Source organism: Notolepis coatsorum, assembly GCF_963971535.1.
Source record: "Notolepis coatsorum genome assembly, chromosome: 12".
NCBI lineage: Eukaryota > Metazoa > Chordata > Actinopteri > Aulopiformes > Paralepididae > Notolepis > Notolepis coatsorum.
Window position 1 is genome coordinate 79,368,472 of NC_140176.1, and position 25,490 is coordinate 79,393,961.

Below are 25,490 nucleotides of genomic sequence, written 5' to 3' on the forward strand. Positions count from 1 at the left end.
TATGATACCTTATGCATATTACGCCAGTTATGATACCTTATGCATACTAATAATATGTCTGTTTTGTATTGCAGCAAAATGAGATTGTGAAGCAAAAAAAAAATAAAAAAAAAAAATACATCAATAATCACCATTAGTGTGTAGATATCAGACCAGCATGCAAAATATCACAATATACATTTCCCCCCACGCTTAGCAATCAGTAAAATGAGTTTCAAATGACACCACATGTCCTCTTGCCTGGTCTCCATCCATACCCTCATCCAATCAGAGATGAGGCGCAAAAGTGTCATTTTCAGATAAACCTTTATTTTATTTATTCCGACAGCCACACCTAATATGCCTACATCCACTCAGACTAACGATTTGTACAGTTGAACACTTTACTCGAGCAAACAAACCAGAGTAAAAATTTAAATAAAACTCTCATTTTAAACTTTATCATTTAAATAAACACAGGAAATTACTTTTTTCTTGGCATGAAAACATTAACTAGAATTGGAAATGAACAACATTTTGTGTGTACGGTAAGGGGGTGGGTGAAATGAACAACATTTGAGTGTACGGTAAGGGGGTGGGTGAAATGAACAACATTTGAGTGTACGGTAAGGGGGTCGGTGAAATGAACAACATTTGAGTGTACGGTAAGGGGGTGGGTGAAATGAACAACATTTGAGTGTACGGTAAGGGGGTAGGTGTACGGTAAGGGGGACGGGTGATTAAGGAGAATGGGTGCGTGCGTGTATTTGACTTGGGCCAAAATTGGGAGACACATTTATGATAAACACCAGTTTGGGTATGATTTATTTTATAAAATGGGGAAAAATATGATTTTCAGGTTAGTGGTTAGGATTAAGGGTAGACCTGTATTGGTAAAGGTTAAGGTCAGGTTTTAAGGAATGAATGTACAGTAAGTCAATGTGATGTCCCAGTTTTGGCCTAAGTGTGTGTGTGTTTGATATGAAAAATCCAGGTGGAAATTCCCTACATAGACAAAGAGGATTGGGTCACATGGAATGCTTGTTCGACTTGCCCTGGGAACCTCTGATTCTGTAATTAGTTGGCTGGTTAATTGGTTGGTTGATGCTGCCCTGTGATTGGCTGGTGTTGGTGTCTCTGGTCCAGGCTTGGCAACACCCAGCAGCAACACTCAAGGTGTGCAGATCTAACAGCAAGTAGACACTACTACAATCCATCTCCTCGTTTGATTGGCATCCGTCTTGCGATTGGGTGGTTGGTTGGTTGATTGATTGTTTTTGGTCTGCTGGCTCATTCGCAATGCTCCTCGTAAACGTGTTAACTGGTAAAATGATCAGATGACAGACTCTAAAATGAGAGAAGATGGCATTCTGGCTGTTGGAAAACTCTGTGGCCAATGAAATCAAGAGGCAGCAAATTCAACTATGCTGCATGTGGTTCCATTCCGTCATCAATTTCAGTTGGTCGTCATCAGATTTGACGACTTATATATTTAAGACATAATGTATATTTAAGACTTGGTTGAGCTGTTGGGGTGGAGCTGCCCACGTGATACAAGTTTACCAGTTGACACTTTCACAAGGACCACCTGAACGTCTGAAAGGTCATGGGTAGGAGGTGGGAGGTCGGGTTTATCACCGCCAGGTGATTGGTTTGTTGGCTTCATTGAGGGGCTGCTGTAATTGGTTGGTTGCTATGGTCCGATGTGGGGGGTGCATCACTGCAGCCATCCATCCCTTCACAGACACAGATCTGAGTTCAGTTTGTCTAGCCAAAATACAAACGAAAAGCGGTATTCATTGCTGAGGTCACCCTACCAAGCGAGCAGGAAAGAAAAGAGGCTACATCTACATTGCAAACATACATTTAGTTGATTCCTTGTTCACGTTTAAGTACTTGGCAAATAAAGTGGATTCCGATTCAGATTACCCTTGAAAATAAAACATAAAAAAAATAAAAATAAATGAACTGAGATCCATGTCTGAGGGGTGTGCGACGTTCCGTCCCCCCCTCCGTGCTGGTTGGATGGCGAGTTAGCCTAGCCGTTAGCGCTGGTTGCTAGCTCACTTGCGGGGCTGGTGGATGTGCTGGTTGAGCTGCCCGCTGAGGATGGGCTTGGGAACAGAAGGCTGGGGCTTCTGATGAGCAACCTGAGCAGCGGCAGGGGTGAAGTCCTTATCACCCTGGAGACGAGAGAGATGGATGGAAGGAGAGAGAGGACATTAGGAATCAATAGGAAAACAGTGGATTTGACAAGACCACCTTGCTTTTGTTTGTCATATTCCCTAGTTAACCACGCCCACTTTTCAAGGAAAGACCTGTGCAACGCATGGCCCTTGGAAACATCTAGTATTATAGGTAGGGATGTCCCGATCAAGTCTTTTTTGCCTCCAATCCATTTAATAGTGAGTATCTGCCAATACGGGTCCCGATCTGATGTTTGTATTTTCCTATAATAATAATAATACAGCTGCAGTGTCAAATAAACACATCCACAATTACAATGTCTTATATATGACAGGGAATTGACTAGTATTGAGGATTTTATGATATGTTATGTAATTCCTGTGATGCTATTGGTCCATCATACATGGAAATGGCAGGAGCCAGATGGGAGATGCTTATGCAATGGCTCTCATCAAGGCCACATCTCTCTCTCCCCGTCTTCTCTACCTCTACCAAGAACAAATGCACCATAGAGAACCATAATGTATAGAGCTGCTGCATACTGAAATTGTATACCTGTGAAGATAATTATGATCAGCAAGAAATTTACTTTCAAGAAAAAGTTGAAAAACGCTGTTATGTTTAGTGTTGTGATTTTGCAGATATTGAGAATGTACAAGAGTTTTGGGAACGAGTAAAAATGTGCAGGTCCTCTTCTCAGACCTGTGGGGCAAAGCACTGCACACGCATCATGCCAGCTAGCAAGCTACACGTCACGGCATGTTGATACGATAGCAGCCCCTCGGATAGCACTCGGTGCATCACAGTCACGAAACGGGCTACCACGATAGCTATTAGCTAACTAACGTTAACGTTACAAGCTCAAACACCTTATAACTACTACTAACTGTCGTGTCCATAAGTTCCCTGGCAGAATACTTCGTTTGTGAGGACAAAGGTATACAAAGAGGAGAGAACCATTTTAAATCGGGGCATGTTAGGAGTTTCGAGAATGCTGGCTACCAAGCTAGCTAACTTAGCTACTAACGTTATATACACAATATGTACAACGACAACGACACAATGATTTACATTATTACAAATATGGTAACGTGGTTGTGGCTTTTACAAATAGTGGTTAGCTTTAGAGATAAATGGCTATGATCACGGAGCACTAGTGTTAGGTGAAACAGACTAGATCCTCGGCTAGTAGTAGCAAGAAGGCTCTGCTTACTGCCACTACCTGCCTGTGATTCTCAGCCCCTCGCTGCCCTGTACCGGGTGTGACGTCATCATTAAGATGACACACGCACGTTATGAACCATGGATTAAAATATCCATGTGCGTGGTGGTTGTGGTTGGGTCGACAAAATGTTTGATAAAAACGCTAAAACTGGGTAAATTTCGATAATATTTTTTCCCCTCTTCATGAAAGTCACCGTTGGCCTAGTCACATTGTTTATTGAACAAAAATACAACATGCAAGTGGGCCTTTAACACTTCGGGCCATTCACGTATACGTTTTTCGATTTTTTTTTCCCCCCCCCCGATTTTAATATCCTATTCAATGTTAGGGACCTGTATTCTGCCTCCAGCATGAGGGGAAGCAGACAGCAGGTTTAGACATTTTACTTCTCATCCTTCTATATAAAGAAAGCAGGAAAGCCGGACCAGCACTCTCAGGTTAATTCGTTTTAATGGCAGCCTGAAATGGAAACAACAGACATGTTTCGGAACTATGGTTCCTTCTTCAGTGATATGGCTAGCAATATCACTGAAGAAGGAACCATAGTTCCGAAACATGTCCGTTGTTTCCATTTCAGGCTGCCATTAAAACTAGCCATATCACTGAAGAAGGAACCATAGTTCCGAAACATGTCTGTTGTTTCCATTTCAGGCTGCCATTAAAACTAATGAACCTGAGAGTGCTGGTCCGGCTTTCCTGCTTTCTTTATATTCAACTTTATGGGATTACAGCACCCAGTGTCAGACCTTGAGAGCGCGGTCTAACTTGACAACTTTTCATCCTTCTACCATGTATTGTACATATTGTTTGTTATTATTAGCGTTAGATCTGGGAGGAACATTAAAAGGAACACGCCAGCTTTTTGGGAAATTTGCTTATCTGCCATCTACCCTGGATTTGGACAAGCAGATACATACCCTTTTCTTCTCTGTGCATGAATTAGGCTTAGGGAACAGCCGCACCATTAGCCTAGCTTAGCGTCATGCACTGGAAGTATCTGTGCCAGTGTAGCCTAGTTCCCAACAGTCACGAAATACACTCCAAATACAACTCTAAAACGTTCCTGTAAACATGTGACCTGTGTATTTACTAGGGCTGCAACGATTAGTCGACATAATCGACGACATCGATCATAAAAATTCATCGACGCAGAATTTTTGTGTCGATGAGTCATATAAAAAGTAAACAGAGAGCCGGTAACTTTCATTCAAAACTGCGCAAATGCACCACAGGAAGTGCGGGGGCAGTATCATTTCCCTTGTCTGCCATGACTGCATTCTGTGTACTAACGACAACAAAGAAGAAAGCAGCAGCGAGCACTCTGGAACCATGATGACAGCTACTCGGATCATGGGTAAGTTTTAGCTTACATGTTGGAAAACAGAATGTCTCATGGATAATGCTTGCTAAGCGAACGCTATTTCAGTTAATATGTTGTTGAGGCTGCGTGTCCACCAACTACTATGTAACGTTAGCTAACGTTAAACGGCGCCAAGCTTACAGGCTACTAGAGCTTGGCTAGGCTACCGGTGTTTACAGCTTTGTGAATTAGCACCAAGTGTCGTATTTTTGCAGACTGGAGTTTTATTAGGTAAGTTAAGATAGCTAGTGCCAACCGTCCACTGTCTATATAGCGCCATGGTCTAGACTAGGCTGCTTTTTTTTTCTGAGTTGAAAAAAGTTTAACTTTTTGGCCTAAGACTGCAGAGACAGTCTAGTCTAGTGCTAGCTATCTTATATCTGACGATTTATAAGTTTGCTATAGCAATGCAATCACAGGTTCCTTTATGGACGCTGTCATTTGTAAATGGTGTGTTCCTCTGCAGGAGATCAGAGTAAGACACACACAGCTCCTCTCACTCACACACAGCAAACAAAGACCTAGAAGTCTGTCTGATCTGACTCATCCTCCTCTCCTCTCCCCTTACAGCTGTTGGAGATGGTGGAGCCTAGTGAGTGGATCCACATCACCCTCCTGGACCAGGTTAACAGCCCCATCAGAACCACAGTGCTGGGGCAGAGGCTGCTACTTTTAAAACATCTTTACATTTAAACTTGCACTTTAATTTGTATTATTTAATTTGTTTATTATGATTGATTATTGTATTTGTTATTAAAAGACATTTGATTAAGCAAGTAGCTTAATTAAGATTCAAATGTTCCATGGGATCATGTTAAGGCAGAGGGAGGGTGACATTCACAGGTGTGCAGACTTGAGCATGCGAGGTAAAACATGCACTGGAGCCCTGAAAATGAGCCGTGCCCACAGGAAGCAGAGATGGAGGGTGTGATAGAAATAATCGTTAGATTAGTCGACTACCAAAATAATCTTGCAGCCCTAGTATTTACCACGTGGAGAAAAAAAATGACACTTGACATTTTCATTTTCTAAGCAGATATATACCGGTACTCTGAACAATTTTTCCCGAACCACTGCTGCCTGGGCGCAGTGATTTCATCACCTTAAAAGCCCTGTTGTTTTCACTGCGCCCAGGCAAGGTTTGGAGTTGTATTTAGAGTGTATTTCGTGACTGTTGGGAACTAGGCTACACTGGCACAACTACTTCCAGTGAATGACGCTAAGGTGCGGCTGTTCCCTAAGCCTAATGCATGCACAGAGAAGAAAAGGGTATGTATCCGTCTAACTCCAGGGTAGATGGCAAATAAGCTAATTTCCCAAAAAGTTGATGTGTTCCTTTAAGTCTGCTATAAGCTATTCTCTCTCTCTCTTGTGTGTGTGTGTGTGTGTGTGTGTGTGTGTGTGTGTGTGTGTGTGTGTGTGTGTGTGTGTGTGTGTGTGTGTATACATTTACTATAGGCTACTCCTTTTGACATGGATTAGGCTAATTAGCTGTAACAATCCTGATTCCTGAGCCTATTTTTTTTTGTATCTCTTTCTCCGATTCTCGGTTTTCTCCCCGTCCCAATTTAGTCGTTGTGCCAATTCCCCCCCCCCCCCCCCCCTGTGCGCATGTTCTCTTACTGGTCGGTACAAGGGAACCCTGAAGTATCCGCATGCTTCCTCCGACACGTGCGGCGACAGCCAGTGGCTCTCTTCTCACTTGGCAGCGAGGGCTCTCATTGGTGAAGTGTAACGCGTGGGAGGTCACGCTGCCTTCCTCATGTCCTGCCTCCGCTGAGCAAGCGCCCAGACCTGACCTGTAGGCGTCGCTGTCCACAACGCCAGTTTCCCACCCACGGCTTCCCTCCCCCTAACCCAGCCAAACGAGTTAGTATAGCGATCAGCCCAAGCCAAGGCAATGCTGACTCCGGGAGTCGAGACCGCAGCCTCTTGCATTGGTGACGAGCGCAATCTCCGCTACGCCACTTGACCGCCTCCTGAGCCTATTTTATTCAAATGGAAGATATTGATTTAAATAATGTATATAGCCTATATATCATATATACATTTTAATCGTATCTCCTGTCCTGGCACAAGCACTACCATAGCGTGGCGTGGAGAGAACACACAATACATATAATAATTCATGGAGCTATACTAAAAAGCCATTTATAATTTTTGGCCGGTAAAAAATCTCTGGCTGGTAGTTTTTTTTTTTTTTTTTTTTTTTATTATCTAAAAAGTTTATTTTGTTCCGTTTTTCAGCATTTAGCTACAGGCATGGATACATTGTATGTAATGATAAACAATGTGATAGTAAAGGGCGGGTGTTATATTATTTCAAGATAATAAAGTAGCTATAATGAGTCAATAGATAAAAAAAACAGTAATGGCATGTAGGTTACTCACCCTACTCATGTACAGTAGGCATCCACACTACACAGCATTTATAGACATAAATAAACTTCATGGCTCATCTCCTACTCTGGGTATTCAGTAGGTGGTGTCAAAGAGGCAACTACCCATGTGACCTGAGGATACTAGTAAAACAATTCAATTGCAAATAGAATAAATTGTTGTAGAATATATTTTTCTGGTAAATTAATCGTTTAGATTAGTCGACCAATAAAGTAATGGTTAGTGACAGCCCTAGTGTGTGTGTGTGTGTGTGTGTGTGTGTGTGTGGTACCTTTGTGACTACTCCTGACACGATCACGGTGGGTTTTGGTACACTGTAAAAAGAGAGCAAGAAAAGAGAGATAGGAGGAGAAAGGAGGTAGAGAAGTTACAGAATGGGGGGGGTCAAGATAATGGAGGAAAAGAGGGAGAGAGAAAGTGTTATTTATGAGAGTGATAATAAAAAAATAAACATCATCACAAGGTTCAGAGCAATTAGCCTATAAACATGGTTTACACAGCCTCCTGTGGAACATGGTTTCAGTGTGTGTGTATGTACTACGTACGTGCATGCTGTGTTTCAGTGTGTGTGTGTGTATGTACGTGCGTGCACGCGCAAATACGTGCACAAGTCAGCTCATAATACATAGTGTGTTTCTACTGTGTGTGGTTTATATAGGAGACATTTTGGCTAAAAGGTCCTGAGGGAGGCTGAGCAGAAACATCTCACAACCACCCCTCCCCCAACACACACACACACACCACACACAGGGCATGCCAGTTGCCTAAATGACTCCCATTCATCCTCACAACACTGGGGAGGGAGAGAGAGAGGGGAGGGAGAGAGAGAGAGGAGAGGGAGAGAGGCTTGGAAAAGGAGAGGACAGAGGTGTAGGAAGGGGATGGAAAGGACGAAGAGAGGTGTGGAGAGAGAGAGAAGGAGAGGGTGAGTGAGGAGAGGAAGAGAGAGGGGAGGTAGGGAGGGAAAGGAAGAGAGGAGGTGGGGAGGGAAGGGAGAAGAGGAGGTGGGGAGAGAGAAAGGAGGAGGTAGGGAGAGAAGGAGAGGGTGAGAGAGGAGAGACAGGAGGAGGTGGGGAGGAGAGAGAAAGGAGGAGGTGGGGAGGAGAGAGAGACAGGCTGTTAGAGGGATGGGGTGTGAGGAGGTGAGTGTTAGAGTCCTTGAAAATAAAAGGCTAGGAGAGGAAGGGAGGAGAGGAGGACAGAGGGAGGTATGCACCCTGCTCAATAAAGAGAGGGGGAATGAGAGGAGAGGAGAGGAGTAGAGGGTAAGGTAAGGTAAGCATTGACCTTGACATGAAAAACCACCATCAGCCCCAGGCAACGGGTTTACCCACCTTCAAAAGTTACCCAAAGACTTCAGTAAAACACATCTACAAGATACAGCCTAATAGTTCCAAAAAGGCACATTACAGATTTAGTTTAATGTCATGCACTTGTCCTAATAAACTAACCTACACTGTAACACGCAACACTTTGATGAACATTGTTACTCAGCTGATAGAGTTATACCCTTCTTGCTGTCTTGTCGCACAGAACTTGTAAGTCGCTTTGGATAAAAGCGTCAGCTAAATGACTAAATGTAAATGTAAATGTAAATGTCTATGATAAGGATGGATTAAACTGAGACTGTGTGCAAGAATTTCCCACTGTGAGGCATACACGCGTCAATACATTTAACCTAATGGGCCAGTGGGAATGCCCCGGTCCGTTAACAGGAAGGTAAAGGCAACTCCTTCTTCCCCAAGTATTTACGCTAAACAACCTACCCTATCCCCCCCCCCCCCCTCACAGTGAGCTGTGGTGTTCCACAAGGAAGCATACTAGGACCGCTTCTGTTCCTAATTTACGCAAATGACATGTCGTTAGCTTGTGACTGCAACTTGTTCTTGTTCGCAGACGACTCAGCCCTGCTGGTCTCTGACAAGAACAAGTTACAGGTTGAAAAAACCCTCAGCTCGGAACTAGGCAAAATCTGCATATGGCTCGCTGATAACAAACTATCATTACACATGGGCAAAACAGAGTCCATTCTCTTCGGTTCAAATAACAAACTCTGCAAGACCGACGGCTTCTCAGTTACAGTGGGTGACAATATTGTCACAAGGAAAGATGAAATTACCTACCTGGGCTCCATCCTAGAGGCTAATCTTTCCTGTGACAAAATGGCATCCAATGTAATAAAAAAAAGTCAACCAACGAACTCGATTCTTGTACCGGATCTCCTCTCTGGTAAACAAGAACAACCTGAAGACTGGCAGGAGCACTCATACAAGGGTACTACGACTATGCTTGCACCTCATGGTACCAAAGCACCTCAAAGGCGCTAAAAACAAAATTACAAACATCTCAAAACAAACTGGTCAGACTACTGCTTGACCTTACTCCTAGAACCCACCTCACCCCTGCCCACTTTGACAACCTAGGATGGCTTAGGCCTAACAAAAATAATAGTTGGTTTCAGGTTGCCGACCGACCCTGCCGATTTAGGTGCGACCCAATATATTTTATGAGTTTTTAAAAAAAAAATTATTTAACTTTAATAATAAAGTTTCATAGAAATCTTAGTCAAACATTTAGTATTATGGATATTAAACATTCTGGCAGAGTACATGCATCCATGTTGTTGTGAACATTTTAATTAAATAAAGAAATTCCCTATCCATAGTCGCCATGGGAAAGAATAAAATAAAAAAATAAAATAAAAGAAATTCCCTACCTACCCATGGCCAAACTGACAACCAACCTGAAACCAACTATTAATTTTGTTAGGCCTTAGAGTAGACGACGAGTACAGCAACTTGCAATGGGCCTGGTCTACAAGATACACTACACGACCAAGGTACCCATGTACATGTCAAAATACTTCCCAAAGGTCAGTGAATACCACAACCACAACACCAGAGAGAGCTCCACAAATCATGTTAAACCCAGATTCGGCTCAAACAAGGGACTAAACACGTTTCGCAATTATGCCACTTCAATGTGGAACGCCCTACCCAAAGCTGTAAAGGAATGTGAATCACTACCCACTTTCAAAAACACTCTCAAAGAACACCTACGGGAGACTGCAATTCGAAACTGGCCCATGTAAATGTCCTAACCCAACCCCCTCCAATGTACAGTAAATGAAGTATGGTTGTCAATATTCCAATGTACAGTTTTGCTTGTACAGTTGTACAGTGCCCCCCCCCCCCCCCCCCCACGAGACCTTGTGAATCGGAATCTAATTTAATCGGAAATCGATTCGGGAAATCAGTGGCGATACCCAGCCCTACCAGGGAGCCGATCTGAGAATCTCGCTGTAATAACTTTTAGTGAAGAAAATATCAGTTTGTATTATTAGTAGGAAACTATTAATCCCTACATTGCTGGGGACCCCCTGGAACCCCCTCAAGGACCCGACTTTGAGAGAACCGATTTAGACGTTTAATCGATACAATAATCGCTGGATTAATTGATTATTTAAATACTGGTTAGTTAGTAGCAGCTCTACATTGCACTGTATTAACTCCAATCTCAACAGGAAGCACTGGAAAACAGTTGGTAGCAGCTGCTAGTTTAGTTTCAGACGAGGACACCCTGGTGGTTTGAGCTGGTGTGTGCTGCCAGCCTGGGTCTCCTCCTGGGCTGGCTTCTAATCCCATTCATGCTGTCACTCCTCTCTCTCTCTGTAGTACTATACTAGTCACTGCCGCACTACCAAACGGGTAACCCTTTCACTGTGACAATACACAGCAGGTTAACCCTTTCACTGCCACACTACAGAAGGTTAACCCTTTACTATCACACTACCGACAGGTAACCGTCGGTAGTGTGATAGTAAAGGGTTAACCTTCTGTAGTGTGGCAGTGAAAGGGTTCAAATGAAATAACCATGAAATGTGAAGGTTTGGTGGGGAGAAATTGTAACTAACCTAGTGGAGCGTGCTACATGTTCACGTACGGTTACCAATTACCATATATTCCTGAATAGAATCTTTAGCTTATTATAGTAGACACTAGACCAGGGGTCAGCAACCTTTACTATCAAAAGAGCCACTTTCCCCCCCTCCCACAAAATTAAATGCTCAGGGAGCCGCACAACCTATTTACCCTTAAAATGAAGATAAGTGTATAACGTTTTATATATCCCCAAGCATACCCCACATTTAGCATAAAACGCCTGACAATTGCATACCCAAAGTAATTTGCGATTTATTATACTTTATACTTATAGCACAGTTTGTTGCGTTCATGGAATTATAAAGCAACACAAAATGTTGATAACAAAGGAAAACCTCAAACTCTTATGAAGGAGAAAAAAAAATACTGGCTGTGTAGACCTATTTTTAAATAAAACACAGAAGAGGAGACAAAACACTGGTGTCAGTAGACCAACTTTGAAATAAAACCCTGAACTATTCAGGTATATTTGAGTCCTTGCCTTATTTGTGGAACATTTATAAAATAAAAAGTAGTCTACTTTGAAAAAGTACTACCATGTGTAGACCTACTTTGAAATAAAACACAGAAAAGGAGAAAAAAATACTACCATGTGTAGACCTACTTTGAAATAAAACCCTGAACTATGCAGCTCTATTGGAGTCAGACAAAGCCAGACAGACAGACAGACAGACAGACAGACAGACAGACAGACAGACAAAGACAGCCGGCCAGACTGATGACACTTAGATTGATGAACATGTTAATCTAGGATTAGAACGGTTTCTCTAATATGTAAGAGAGCAAAGGAGAGGCAAGCAGAGAGAGAGAGAGAGAGACAGAAAAAGAGAGCAAGTTGCTTTAGTTCTGATCGTGTGCCGACAGGAGTGAAAAGCTGCCAGGTTTCACGTTAACACATTTATTCTTGGCTGCCCTTAACATACATAGATTTCCCCAAAGTGATGAAGTCATATTAAATTAACACTAACAGTGCTTCTTGTGTTGCACAGTGCACACACAGGCCTTTCAGAGTGGACTGTGTATTATTAGGGACGGGCATTTGAAGGCATTATTCTATTTACAAAACTACCCAACATTTTTACATTAGGCTGAATCAGTGCAGTTTGACACAAACAAAACCATCAACTGCCTACGTCATGTTGAATAACGGTGCCCATCTCTAACGTGTCTCTTACCCACCTCAGCCCGTCCACACCACCAGGACCTGCTGTGGGAGACAGTGCAGAGACAGAAGCCGCCTGTAGGGGTCAGTAGTGACCCACAAGGACACTGCCTCAATAGAGAGAAATGTCACTCTCACACCATCATGAGTGAGGGCGAAATCCACCAAAAAGGTGGGTGAAATGTTTTGACAAGTCTGCGTCTCTGCGACAGATGCTATTTGAGCGATTATCATCGTCGTATCATCTGTCACGGTTACCGTGGGAGATGGCACCATGCATGGATACCGTTACCGTGGGGACAAAGCTTTTAACCTTGCAACTGAAAGACGGCAGTTGGTTATTTAAGCCAATGTTCTCTGGAGCGGAGGACGTTGCGCTCACTACTGCTGCGAGAGCTACAGTATCAGCCGAAGATTACTGCAAAAATTGCCACAGTATGTGTGTGCATGTGTGAGGTAACAAGACAGGCTTTTTTCCATGCAAAGCAGGAGCAGACACTAAGGTCTCAACAGCCCACAGGGCAAGTACAGGTCATGTTCATTTGATTGAAAAATGTAATAGTCTTTAATAAACAATAATGGTTATAATATTTAGCGCATCTCACAAACACCGTCTCCAGTTGAGCTTCTGCAGGGTTTAAATACGAAGAATTACCAAATCCGACCCCATCGTTGTGTAACATTGTTGAGTCACCTCTAGAGCCTTCTTTCTCTCATTCACATGAAGTTAATGATTTGTGAAAATGATTAAGCTGCACTGTGACTCTGCTGCAGACCTATAAAATTGTTCTGCTGTCTGCGCACACTTTACGTTTATAATGTTGTCTGACTAAGTATTGATAACGCATTTTACATTTTATTTATTTTGTATTTGATGAATGTGGGCACTGAAATGCGACTAAATGGGTTTTTATTTATATATAACATTTTGTTATAGCCATAAGTAATACATTTATGTATTGCATCGGCAATGTACAATGTGTACTTATTACAAATCATACAGTATATTACATATTCAAACAATGTAAGCCGTTTATGTTTTCAGAAAATTGTGACACAAGTCTTAAGAGAAAGTCTGGCACAGCCCTTTGACCACAGTTGTCATTCATTTACTCCTTAATTAGTGCATAATTATGTTTGTTAAAAACCAAATAGGCTGATTGATAACCAAGTACAAAATATAATTAATGCTACAGAAACACATTGATCTGTTGCGTCTGTCCATCTATGTTGGTTTTTAATTCATTTCTAATGAGGAGTATCTGTCTGTATAAAACCCAGAGTCAATGCATTGATGACTTTCATGTGTGATTATCACATGTCCTCCTCACAACACAACAAAACTATATTGTGAGTCTTATGGCAACCACAATGTCTGTCAAAAAAAAACATATTCCGTGTCCATATCCTGCCGACCTGATTCCTGACCCATGAGTCTGTGGCAGCATATGGGACTTTTATCCGCTTGTTACCACAGTAGCTGGTGGATCTCAACAATTCACAAGTCTCTTCTGTCACCATCTCACCTGCCAAACGGATAGAAATCATCCTGAAAATTCTCTACCATACCACACACACACACACACTCCCGATCCCTCTATCTTGGCAAGGAGGAGGGTTAGATTGGGCACAGCAGGTGTTCCCTTGACTACAACGCTTCACTGGCTGCTGCCTGCTACTAATGTGAAACTCTACCTGCAGCCACCTGCTATATGTCCAAGAGAGAGAGCCAGAGACAGGAGAGAGAGAGGGGGGGGGGGGGGGGGGGGGGGAGACACAGTAACAGTATTTACAAGCAGTGTATCCTGATTCACTGCAGTCGCTTGACCCCTCTCTTCATGTGCACTGGCAGGTGCGTTTAGCAGGTGATAGATCCCACAGGCTTCTAAAAGTCCCAAACCTTCCCAGCTAGAGATAGACGGTAGGGATGATCAAGCTTTTTTGTCCAAGATCCAAGTAATATAATATCGAGTATCTGCCAATACAGAGTGCTAATCCGATATTTGTATTTTCCTAGATAATACAGCTGCACACTTCAAGCCCATTTAACATAGTAAATGTAGGTAGGACCTCATAAAATCAGCTTTATAAATAAATCAAATGCAGTTTTTTCTGGATGATCTTATTTTCGTTCTCATTTTCAACCCCATTTTTGGCTTAATATAAGATATTCCTTTATTGATCCCCCTGGGGAAATTCAGGCATCATAGCAGCATGGGGGGGAGGGGGGGAGGGGTACAGGTAGTAAAACAACACAGTATACAGGTAGTAAAAGACAACACAGGCAGTGTAAACAATTTGATCAATATGGTCAATATAATTTACTATCTGACTAGCTGAGGAATATTCACATTATTCAGTGTCACATAAGGTGCAGTATGCATGAGGTAGTGTTATAATTTACTATCTACTGAGTATACATTAATCAAAGTACCAGGGTAGTCTACTTTGTCCCCCTTGGGTTCCTATAAGTCCCAGGTCAATGTCTGGTAGCAGTCGCTGCCCCCTGTTGTGGGGCCTGGAGGCTGCTAGTCGCTGCCCACTGTTGTGGAGCCTGATGGCCGCTGGTATGAAGGACTGTCCAAGGCGGTTAGTTGAGTGTCGGGGGGGGGATGAGTCTGTGGCTGAACGAGCTTCTCATCTTGACTAGCTCGTCGTAGAGGGGGTGGTAGGGGTCTGATCACTGCATATCACTGCAATATGATCACTGCAGGTAGACAAAGCCTGAATCTCGTGTCCAGTCATGTTATTTGCCGATATAAATAATAAATCCTAATCATAAGGATTGCAGCTACAACTACGTGAGCGCAGCTGGTCTTGTTCCTGCTGCCCAGAGTGAGGCTGTTGGTCTAAACATGCTTCCAGTTAAAGCTACTTGGTCGTCTGTTGTAAACGTTTCCCCCGTATAACAGGCCAGAATGAACAAACTCACATAATGCACACAAACTAGGGTTGGGTACCGTTCACATTTGAACAGATACCCGCCGGTACCTTTTTCCGGTATTTTAGTGTCTAAAAATTAGGGCTGTCTTAAATACCTCGAAGCTTCGTTCAATGGGCATGGGATTCGAATATGAAAATAAAATTCGATTACATTTTTTTTTTTTTTTTTTTTAATGTGTGCAAAATCAACTCTGCCTCTCTTTGTTAACTACAACAAGCAATGGGGTTTGATGAGGTCGGACTCGGCACTGACAGGTTTGTGTTCATTGTGCTGCTTTTATAAAGCCTCAAATGACGGCTTACAATATTTCATGGAAGCAAAGTGTTGTTTGTCTAAGATTTGAAAAGGTTTAAACTTTACAGCACTGACAAAGTTCTTATCTCGAAGCTTCGAATTAAAATCGAATCTCGGCCCCGAAGCTTCGAATTCCAAAAAAGAAATTCGAAGGTCAGCCCTACTACAAATGTAATCTACCTACCTCAGTTGTAAAAAAAAAAATCCAAACTTCAAATAATTTATTATCATTATTATTTATTTTGAACAATGTTAATATATATATAATATATAATATTGCAGAGAGCGTTGTCTGCATCTAGCTTTGTAAAGTGTAACGACACTTGCGACAGTTTTCGGCTTGCCATTGCCCTAACTGCTTTGTTGTTGTTGAATCAAGTCAAATCCTAGGTAAGGTGTATTGTGCGAAAGAAATTACCGAAATGTGGCACCGGTGGATCTCACGTGAATCGGTACTCTGTAGTACCGACGTGATTCGGTCAATACCCTTAAAAGTACCGGATTCGGTACCCATCCCTAACACAAACACAGCTGATTCAGTGCTTCTCCGCTCTTTGTCTCTCCCTTACGTTATTGGTGTGTGCCCTCTCGCAGACTAAACGGAGGATGTAGGCAGATGTCTAGCCTGCATCACAGCTTTCCCTTAATGGCTTTCATGTATTTTCTAACACAAAATAATCAGAATTTGATTGGGCTTAATGTAGCTTTAACCGAGATCTGCTCAAGACATTCCTAAAAGTCTCAAACCTTGCCACCTACAGATCCCACAGGCTTCTAAAAGTCCCAAACCTTCCCACCTACAGATCCCACAGGCTTCTAAAAGTCCCAAACCTTCCCACCTACAGATCCCACAGGCTTCTAAAAAGTCCCAAACCTTCCCACCTACAGATCCCACAGGCTTCTAAAAGTCCCAAACCTTCCCACCTACAGATCCCACAGGCTTCTAAATGTCCCAAACCTTCCCACCTACAGATCCCACAGGCTTCTAAAAGTCCCAAACCTTCCCACCTACAAATCCCACAGGCTTCTAAAAGTCCCAAACCTTCCCACCTACAGATCCCACAGGCTTCTAAAAGTCCCAAACCGTCTCACCTACAGATCCCACAGGCTTCTAAAAGTCCCAACCCTTCCCACCTACAGATCCCACAGGCTTCTAAAAGTCCCAAACCTTCCCACCTACAGATCCCACAGGCTTCTAAAAAGTCCCAAACCTTCCCACCTACAGATCCCACGGGCTTCTAAAAGTCCCAAACCTTCCCACAGATCCCAGTCCCACAGGCTTCTAAAAGTCCCAAACCTTCCCACCTACAGATCCCACAGGCTTCTAAAAGTCCCAAACCTTCCCACCTACAAATCCCACAGGCTTCTAAAAGTCCCAACCCTTCCCACCTACAGATCCCACAGGCTTCTAAAAGTCCCAAACCTTCCCACCTACAGATCCCACAGGCTTCTAAAAGTCCCAAACCTTCCCACCTACAGATCCCACAGGCTTCCAAAAGTCCCAAACCTTCCCACCTACAGATCCCACAGGCTTCTAAAAGTCCCAAACCTTGCCAACTAGAGGGACTTTGTATAAAAGGAGAGCAAGTAGCTCAGCAGGGTCAAGTGCTGTATTCTTAGTCAATTACTTGAGCAATGTGGGTCTTAGGGTGACATGAAAAACCTGTTATATATTTATTTTTTCTCCCCCAGAAATATATCCCCAGCAAAAAAAACCTATTAATAATAATAATAGATTCAATTTGTACCGCACGTTATATTTGTGAGAATCTCAAAGTGCTACAGGAGATAAAGATAAAAAGTTAAATGAATAAAACAATTAAAATGAATAAAACAACCAATGAAATGGAAGAACATAAAAGTAAAATAAAATAAATATAAAAATAAAATGAATAGAAGTAAAAATAAAAGTAAAAGAAAAATTCAGGCAAAAGCCTTGTTAAAAATAAATGTTTTTTAAAAGCCTCAACGGATTGTGGTGCTCTCAGGTGGATGGGGAGAGCATTCCATAGGCTGGGTGCGGCAGAGCAGAAGGCTTGATCGCCCATGGTGTGCAGCTTAGTCCTGGGGGCTTTGAAGAGGTAGGTTGTGCCGGAGCGGAGGGAGCGTGAGGAGGACAGGAGTTCCTTGAGGTAGGCAGGGGCACCACCGTGTTATTTAACCTCATTATTCATTATCTGGCTGAATACAATGTTGGAGATACGTGAACTGAATTACCCATCAGTGTTTCCCCTAGGATTTTTTTCAGGGGGCGGGGGGGTGGAAGGCCCACAAAATTACTAGTGTTTTCGCAGGGCACGCGTGTCATGGATAAGTGGTGTCAACAGTGTCGTCATAGACGCGCGCAGTAAGGCGGTTGTTAGTATCGGTGCATTTATCTACACTGAGCTGAAATGAAACGATTATAAATTAGGTAAATATTAACAATATTTACTTACAACACATAAATTAACTTATTTACAATTATACATACAGTAGTGACAACACACATACAACACTCATAACTATTTACAACCAGTGTCAGAGCGAGCACACTCAAGTTGTTCGGAAATTCTGAGGGCTCAGAGTGCACACTGGACGCTGTGACCAAAGAGTCAGTTTATCAGAGCGGAGCAGATTTTCAGAGTGAATTTATTAGCTCACCTTAACACTTTGGTCGCCAAGGACGCCTTAACTCGTCATTCCCCGCCATGCTAATTCTGCCAATGATGCCGTAACACGTCATTGAGATCAATATTTAAAAAATCTGTCAACTGCCGTTTGTTGGTGATACACGCTATATTAAAAATGTCAACTGTACATGATCCTAAACTTTATGACTTATCATGCGCGGATGAACGGGGGGGGGGGGCGTTTATAATTCCGTGATAGTCAGTAAATGCTTTATGTAGTATGGGTGATATATTGATCAGAGCAGTTTGCATGGATAATAGTAAACAAACGCGCTGAAAATGACGTCAGCGTCCTCTTACCGTTAGCCGATGAGACTGGAGTAAAAAGATCCCACTTATTTGACGCGATCTCCTAAATCCATTTCCGGTATGTATAATCATAATAAACGCCCAAATCGTATCGATTATTGCGCTATGGCAGCGATCGCTACACACGGACGTGTGTCTACAGTCCCGCAACAATATGCGAGTGCCGGACGCATTTGCCAGATGCACCGGAGATCTCCAGAGATCCACTTCCGGTTGCAACTCGCCGATCATCCACCAGGCGGCAGTATTGAAGCGTTGCAGAGTTGTGCAGGCTCCCACTGCATCAGACCAGGCTCCGTGAGGGAATTATGAATAACATGGCGAAAAAATTAAATATGATCTCAATAACGTCGTACGCCGTGGAATGGCAAAATTCGCATGAACTTGAAACACGTCGTAAGCCGTTTCCGGCGTGGGATGTGTTAACACTATGGCGACCGACGGGGCGCTGCGATTTAGGCCTCAGAGGACAGCGGATTGTAAACAAACCGATGTACTTTCTAAGAGCTTTATATATCATTTATAGTATTGCTATCTGTCAATTATCATTGTCACTTGAGTGCATAAACCGTGCCTTCATAATGGCTTAAATAAAATAAAAATCCATCGGTTGGTTGTCATTTTATAGCGTCGTGAATATAAGGTATATCGCGCTTTTAGTCTAGGCTTTTCTGCAGGAGGCTGCAAAATAGGATAAACGTTGGCGCCGTTATATCAAACGCCATTTCTGCTGTATATATATACGAATGAAATTAAACAAACTGCGTAGCATCCGGACTATTACAGAGCATCTATGGATGAAATGGGGGCGGCGGGGAACGCCGATTACTATTATTGATTAGCAATACAGTGTGCGTTCAATATAGCATTTTCATTGATATATCACGTTACGTTATAAAACAATGTCCAATCCAGCTGTAATTTGGGGTAATATTATCCTACCGTCAGGCCATGTGATCGCCGGCAGCATTTCCTCACCAGTCATCGGATTCTGGTAGATCGATATGCACATTGGCTAATAATAAATCCCATTATTCCACGCTGAAAAAAATGCTCGGCAAGCTGATCCAAGATGGAGGGTCTTCTTTTGGAATCAAGGATCTATGATCCGCCCACAGAACTGTACTTGCATTTTTTTTTTTTAAATCCACATAATGATACTGCAGTGGAGCGATGGCGCCCCTAAGCGGGTCTGGCCGGTACTGCATGTTTCGAAAATCAAATATGTGAAAAGATCCTGCTAGTGGATCGGGTACCTAAGAAGCGTTATAAATATGGAATAAAACAATAACAACTCGTCACGTATATACTCGTGGCTCTGGTCCACAACGCTCTTTTTCTAAACACGTATGTATACGTGGACGGACACCATAGTGTTAAAAGACTTTTATTTATTTATTATTATAATTTTTTATAAATGTCTTTTTTATTATAATTTTTTCTGGAGGAGCGGGGCGTCCCGTTGGTACCTGATAGGTACCTAATAGGTAATGATGTTTCACATCAACTCCAGCTGGAGGGAGGGGCTGAGCCCGATCTATGACATCTATCTCTTCAGCCCTGCGTCCTATGTGTGGGGCGGCGTGGCTCAGGGGTAGAGTGGGGCGTCCAATGATCGAAGGGTTGGTGGTTCGAATCCCGCTCAAGCCCATGTCCATCCCATTGCCGTTGTGTCCTTGGGCAAGACACTTAACCTACTTGCCTCGTATGAATGTGTATGCATGTGAATGAATGTTGGTGGTGGTCGGAGGGGCCGTAGGCGTTGATTATTCGCCACGCTTCCGTGAGTCTGCCTCAGGGCAGCTCTGGCTGCAATTGTAGCTTACCACCACCGGTATGACTGTGTATGAACGAATAATGGACTCTGTGAAGCGCTCTGAGTCAGAGCAACAGTCAGTCAGAGAAGAGCGCTATATAAATCCAATCCATTATTATTATTACAGCCTGTGACAACTCCTCTTGAGAGTCGCACTGTTTCCATGTAAACTCTGCGAGCAACGGGTCCAATAAGGTATATCCAATAAAAGCTAAGCTTAGTTGGAAAGAGTTCCAATAGTGAGGAAAGGGGGGTGGGGGTGAGTCTGTCTCTCTCCCTCTCCGCCTGTACGCCCAATGATTTGAAGTAGCGTTACACTATAAAAACTAAAAAGCTATTTATAATTTTTGGCTGGTAAAAATTTCTGGCTGGTAGTTTTTTTAAATCTAAAAAGTAAAATTTGTTTCCCGTCTTTCAGCATTTAGCTACAGGCATGGATAAATTGTATGTAATGATAAACAATGTCATAGTAACGGGCGGGTGTTATATTATTTCAAGATAATAAAGTAGCTATAATGAGTCAATAGATAAAAAGCAGTAATGGCATATAGGTTACTCACCATACTCATGGGCATCATCCACACTACACAGCATTTATAGACATTAACCCTTTATTCGCCAAGGACGAGTTTCCACGTCATTCTCCGCCATGCGTAATCTGCCAATGACGCCGTAAGGCATCTTTGAGATCAATATTTCAAAAATCTGTGATGGCAATCATATTTTACCCACGGAGTCTTGAGATCTCCTGTTGATCTCCTCTCAACTCTCCAACTGTTCAAGAGCGCCATCTGGTGGCCGATCGGCGGATCGCCCAAACAGGAAGTGACGCGCCGGAAGTGGTGCTCGCCCATATTTCGTCCGGGCACTCGCTATCGTTAGCAGGACTCCATCTTGATACACTGGACATCGATTGGTTGCAAATAACTCGATAAACAACATGATTTGGACGTATATATTATTATATAAAACCTGGAAATGGATCGCATATATCAACATCCCATAATCGAGAACTTTCTGCTCCACGCGGACCACCCAACAGTCAGAGAAAGCTGTGGTAAGTTTTAGCGTGTTTGAATAATATGATCCATATAAACTGCTGTGATCTATGTATCGACCATACTACATAAATGATTTAACGTCAGCCACGGACTTATAACCCCCCCCCCCACTCCGGTCACCAGCAGATGATGAGGCATGACGCTTAGGACCTTGCACAATTGAAAGTTTTAATATGATGTCAATCGGTATCAAACTACATTTGATGATGTAATATATGTATTTAGGGCTATAAATCACGTTCTGCAGAATGCTGCAGAAAACGATAAAAACATTTATACTTTAGACCGTATTTTAGTATGAATATGTGAATGAAAAAGTAGAACGTTGCTACATCCTAAACGATAGATACTTGAGGTTGAATGGGCCATAGTAATGTCAATTTAGCAATACAATTTAAAAAGTTATAGCCCTGCAAAGAAGGGGAACATCTCCATAGACAAATAGAGCTGGCAGAGGACGGTATAAGGATGGATATAAGCGTGGCAGAGAAAGGGTTAATAAACTTCATGGCTCATCTCCTACTCTGGGTATTCAGTAGGTGGTGTGACCTGAGGATACTAGTAAAACATTTTGAAATATTCAATTGCAAATAGAATCAATTGTTGTTGATTTCTGGTAAATTAATAGTTTAGATTAATAATCTAATCGATAAAATAATCAACAGATTAATCGATAACAAAATAATAGTTAGTGACAGCCCTAGTTGTAACATGCGTTCAACAAGAAGAAAATATCAATGTGTTGATAATTGAAGTGTGGGCCCAATATGTTGTATGATATTCAGTAGGGCTGGGCGATATGGAAAAAAATCATATCGCGATAACGATATGATAATTTTATTTTATTTCTCGATAATTATCGAATTGTTATAAGTATATATATATATATATTTTTTTTTAACAACAGGTGTATGTTTATTTTGCAGCAATTCCTTGTCATTGCCGCCATCTTTAGTGTTACATCCCCTCACACTCCAGTTCTCAGGCTGCAGCTGGTTTAAAAGCTAAAGTAAACAGGCTTCTCTGCTGGCTGTGGCTCCAGAGGAGTTGAACAGTTCTGGCTCTGCTAGTTTATTTTCGATCTTTTGGCGCTTTTTTGGTGGACAAACCACCGCACATGTGCACTGTGACTCGTGACTGGAGTCTAGTTCTGCTAGCACACATAGCCTACTGTGTACAGACGGTTTCAAAATGTATTTTAAATTAGAAAGCAAACAAAATAAATGGACAAGAGAAAAAGAAATCTGAATTTGGTCAGTATTGTCATTTGGACAAGCAAAGCCATTACTTTAAGTTGCAGGCAAGAAAGACAAGTCTGTCCACTGTCTCTGGTTTTAAAACTGCCCTGTTGCAGGTATAAAAAAAAAACAGAAAAAAAAAACAGAAAAAAAACAGATTTTTTTTATTTATTTCGATATTCGATATCGATTATTAAAATATATCGCGACATTTATCGTTATCGTTATATCGCCCAGCCCTAATATTCAGTATGATAGTCAATGTCAGGATATATGGGTCACTTGACCTTTAACACTTTGGTTGCCTAAGGTTAAATTCATGATATACCATAGATTGCCAGCGCTATTTGTCTATGGAGAAAGTCCCCTTCTTTGCAGGGCTATAACTTTTTAAATTCTATTGCTACATTGCCATTATTAGGGCCCATTCAAAGTCCTATATGTATTGTTCATTGTGTAGCAACGTTAAACTTTTTCATTCACATATTCATAGTAAAGTATGGTCTAATGTATAAGTATGTTTTCATCTCTTTCTGCAGCTTTCTCCAGAACGTGATCTATAGCCCCAAATACATTATATTGATGATGCAATACAGTTTTATGGCAATCAGCGCGATATAAAAAATTTCAACTAGACGTACTTCTAGAAGTTACTACACGTCATCTGATGTTGACCGGATGGGCTAGGGGCCGTTTATAATTCCGTGGGCAGCGTTATACCAATCATCTAATGTGGGTCAAATGTTGATAATAGCAGTTAGTATCGAAGACGGTAACGTTACACGCTGAAACTCACCCCAGTCTCCGCGCGCCGTTGGGCGATCATCGTAGAGTTGAAATCTTATCATTATGGGATGTAAATTTACCTGGTCCATCTCCAGCTTGTATAATGGTATATACGTCCAAATCATGTTGTTTATCGAGTTATTGGCAATCGATCACTGTGTAGCGTGACGAGCCAGAGTCGCGGGACCTATAGCGAGCGCCCGGAAGTACTACGGACGTAGCACAACCTCTATGCCACTTCCTGTTAAAGCGATTGCGCCGATCGGCCACCAGATGGCGCTCCTGAACCGCCAGAGAGCTCAGTGGGTCCTGCTGGTGGATCTCAGGCCAGCGGAGGGGACATATGAATCCGATCGCAGATTTTTGAAATATTGATATAAGGACGCTGTACAGCGTCCCCCGGCAACTTGAGCATGGCCAGCAATGACGTCAAAACACGTTTCATGGCAGTCAAAGTGTTAAGGTCCCAGGTATGGGTGTGGTTAGGGGCGTTCCTAACCCTCAGGGTGCCATCTTGGATTGGGATCTGTGCCTCATGGAGATCCTGCTATTGTGCGAGTAGGAAGGAGGGATTGCTAAGGCCTCCTAATGTACAGTCTCCAAAACACACGCCAAGGACAGTTCAGCTGTAGTATTTTTTTCCCTATTGGATTACTTTTGATAACTTTTCTTTTTGGGATGTGGATCTAACTAACAGGACTCATTTCTTTTCAGACAATCAAAGATTATGTTGCAATATAATGCTGCATTTGTTTGCTACTTTTGACACTGTTCCAGTTTCTCTTTTTGATTTCCGACAGGTTTGTAGTGGTTAACACGCCTCACAGCTAAAAGGTCCTGGGTTCGATTCCCACTTGGGGACCAGATTTCCGCGTTGCCATGTACCCAGGTGGGGTATCTCCCGGGCCTTTCTGTGTGGAGTTTGCATGTTCTCCCAGTGCTCGCAAGGGTTTCCCCTCCTGATAAGATAGACCCAATGGAAAAACATGCACAACAGATCGCTAACGCTGTCGCGTCCGTGACGAAGACGGACAGGAGCACTTGGATTGGTCCCCGGACGCGGCTCACGTTGACGCCCTATCTGCTCCCGGCTAGCCTTGGAGGGAAGGATGACGGGACGGGAGGTGCAGAGAACATTTCGTCAGCGACTCAGTGCATGTGTCTGTGTTCCTGTGGGTCACCCATCGCATGTGTGTGTTTGTGTTAATCTGATGACAAATAAAGACTTCTACTACTACTACTTATTTCAAGCGTATTACAACGTTAAAGTTCTCCACACAAGAGCGCCAAGGTAAAATGCGCAAATGCGTGGCTCAAGGCGAGTGGGCCAACCACAGCATGACGGGGCTGCGTCGCCCTACACACATTCTGGGGGAGGAGCAACGTAGGCTCAACACCGGAACCTCCGCCTGAACCTCCACAGCATTTTCATGTTAAGAGTATGAATTAAAACTTTAGGGACAGCCCTGGTGTGTGTGTGTGTATTACCTGACAGTCTCATACTCCTCCTCCTCCTCGCCCTCCTTCTTCTCTTCTTTGGGTGGAGGAGGATCTGGAACAGGTGTCAGGTGCTTCTGCACTATCCTCATTCCTCCTGCTTTCACTATACACACACACAAAAAGAAAGAGAATAGCTTATAGCAGACTTAATGAATGAGAGAGAGAGAGAGAAAGAGAGAGAATCAGCCCTTCGTTCCCATTCCTCCTGTTGGGGCTGGAGGGCAAAAATAAATGTTTAAACAGGTACACAAATTACAAAAACCTTTGTAAAGCATTAATTTTCCATGGGATTTTTATAAACCTTGGCTTGGACCTGTACTACATAAGACTTGAGGCTATGGAACCATTATGTTTTCCAGTTCCTACCTCTCAGCTGGAAATGTGAGTACACAACTTTTACTTCAGTGTGTTCAAACCTCTGTTACTGACTTGCCCGAAGAGGTTAAGTCAAATGTGAGTGAAACGCTGGCACTGTGGAGTCCTGGCTTTAGGCAGAATCACAAACAACAGAAGCAATTTTTTGTATGAACATTCTTAAGATTCTACACTTTGGGACAAATATCCATCTGGGGAAGGTGTAGACTACCACATACTAGGGGTGGGAATCACCAGAGGC

The 25,490-nt window shown here is 42.7% G+C and overlaps 1 protein-coding gene across 1 annotated transcript in view; it reads right to left on the reverse strand.

Annotated features, from left to right (window-relative positions):
• Window positions 1-287: 287 nt before the first annotated feature.
• dap (death-associated protein) overlaps window positions 288-25,490 on the reverse strand; it is a 49,382-nt gene continuing 24,179 nt past the window's right edge. The window contains exons 2-4 of the mRNA XM_084326476.1: window positions 24,863-24,977; window positions 7,423-7,465; window positions 288-2,162 (exon numbers count right to left, since the gene is read on the reverse strand). Of these exons, the coding sequence (XP_084182602.1) occupies window positions 2,043-2,162; window positions 7,423-7,465; window positions 24,863-24,977 (278 nt within the window). The 3' untranslated portion in view covers window positions 288-2,042. The remainder of the gene's footprint in view (window positions 2,163-7,422; window positions 7,466-24,862; window positions 24,978-25,490) is intronic.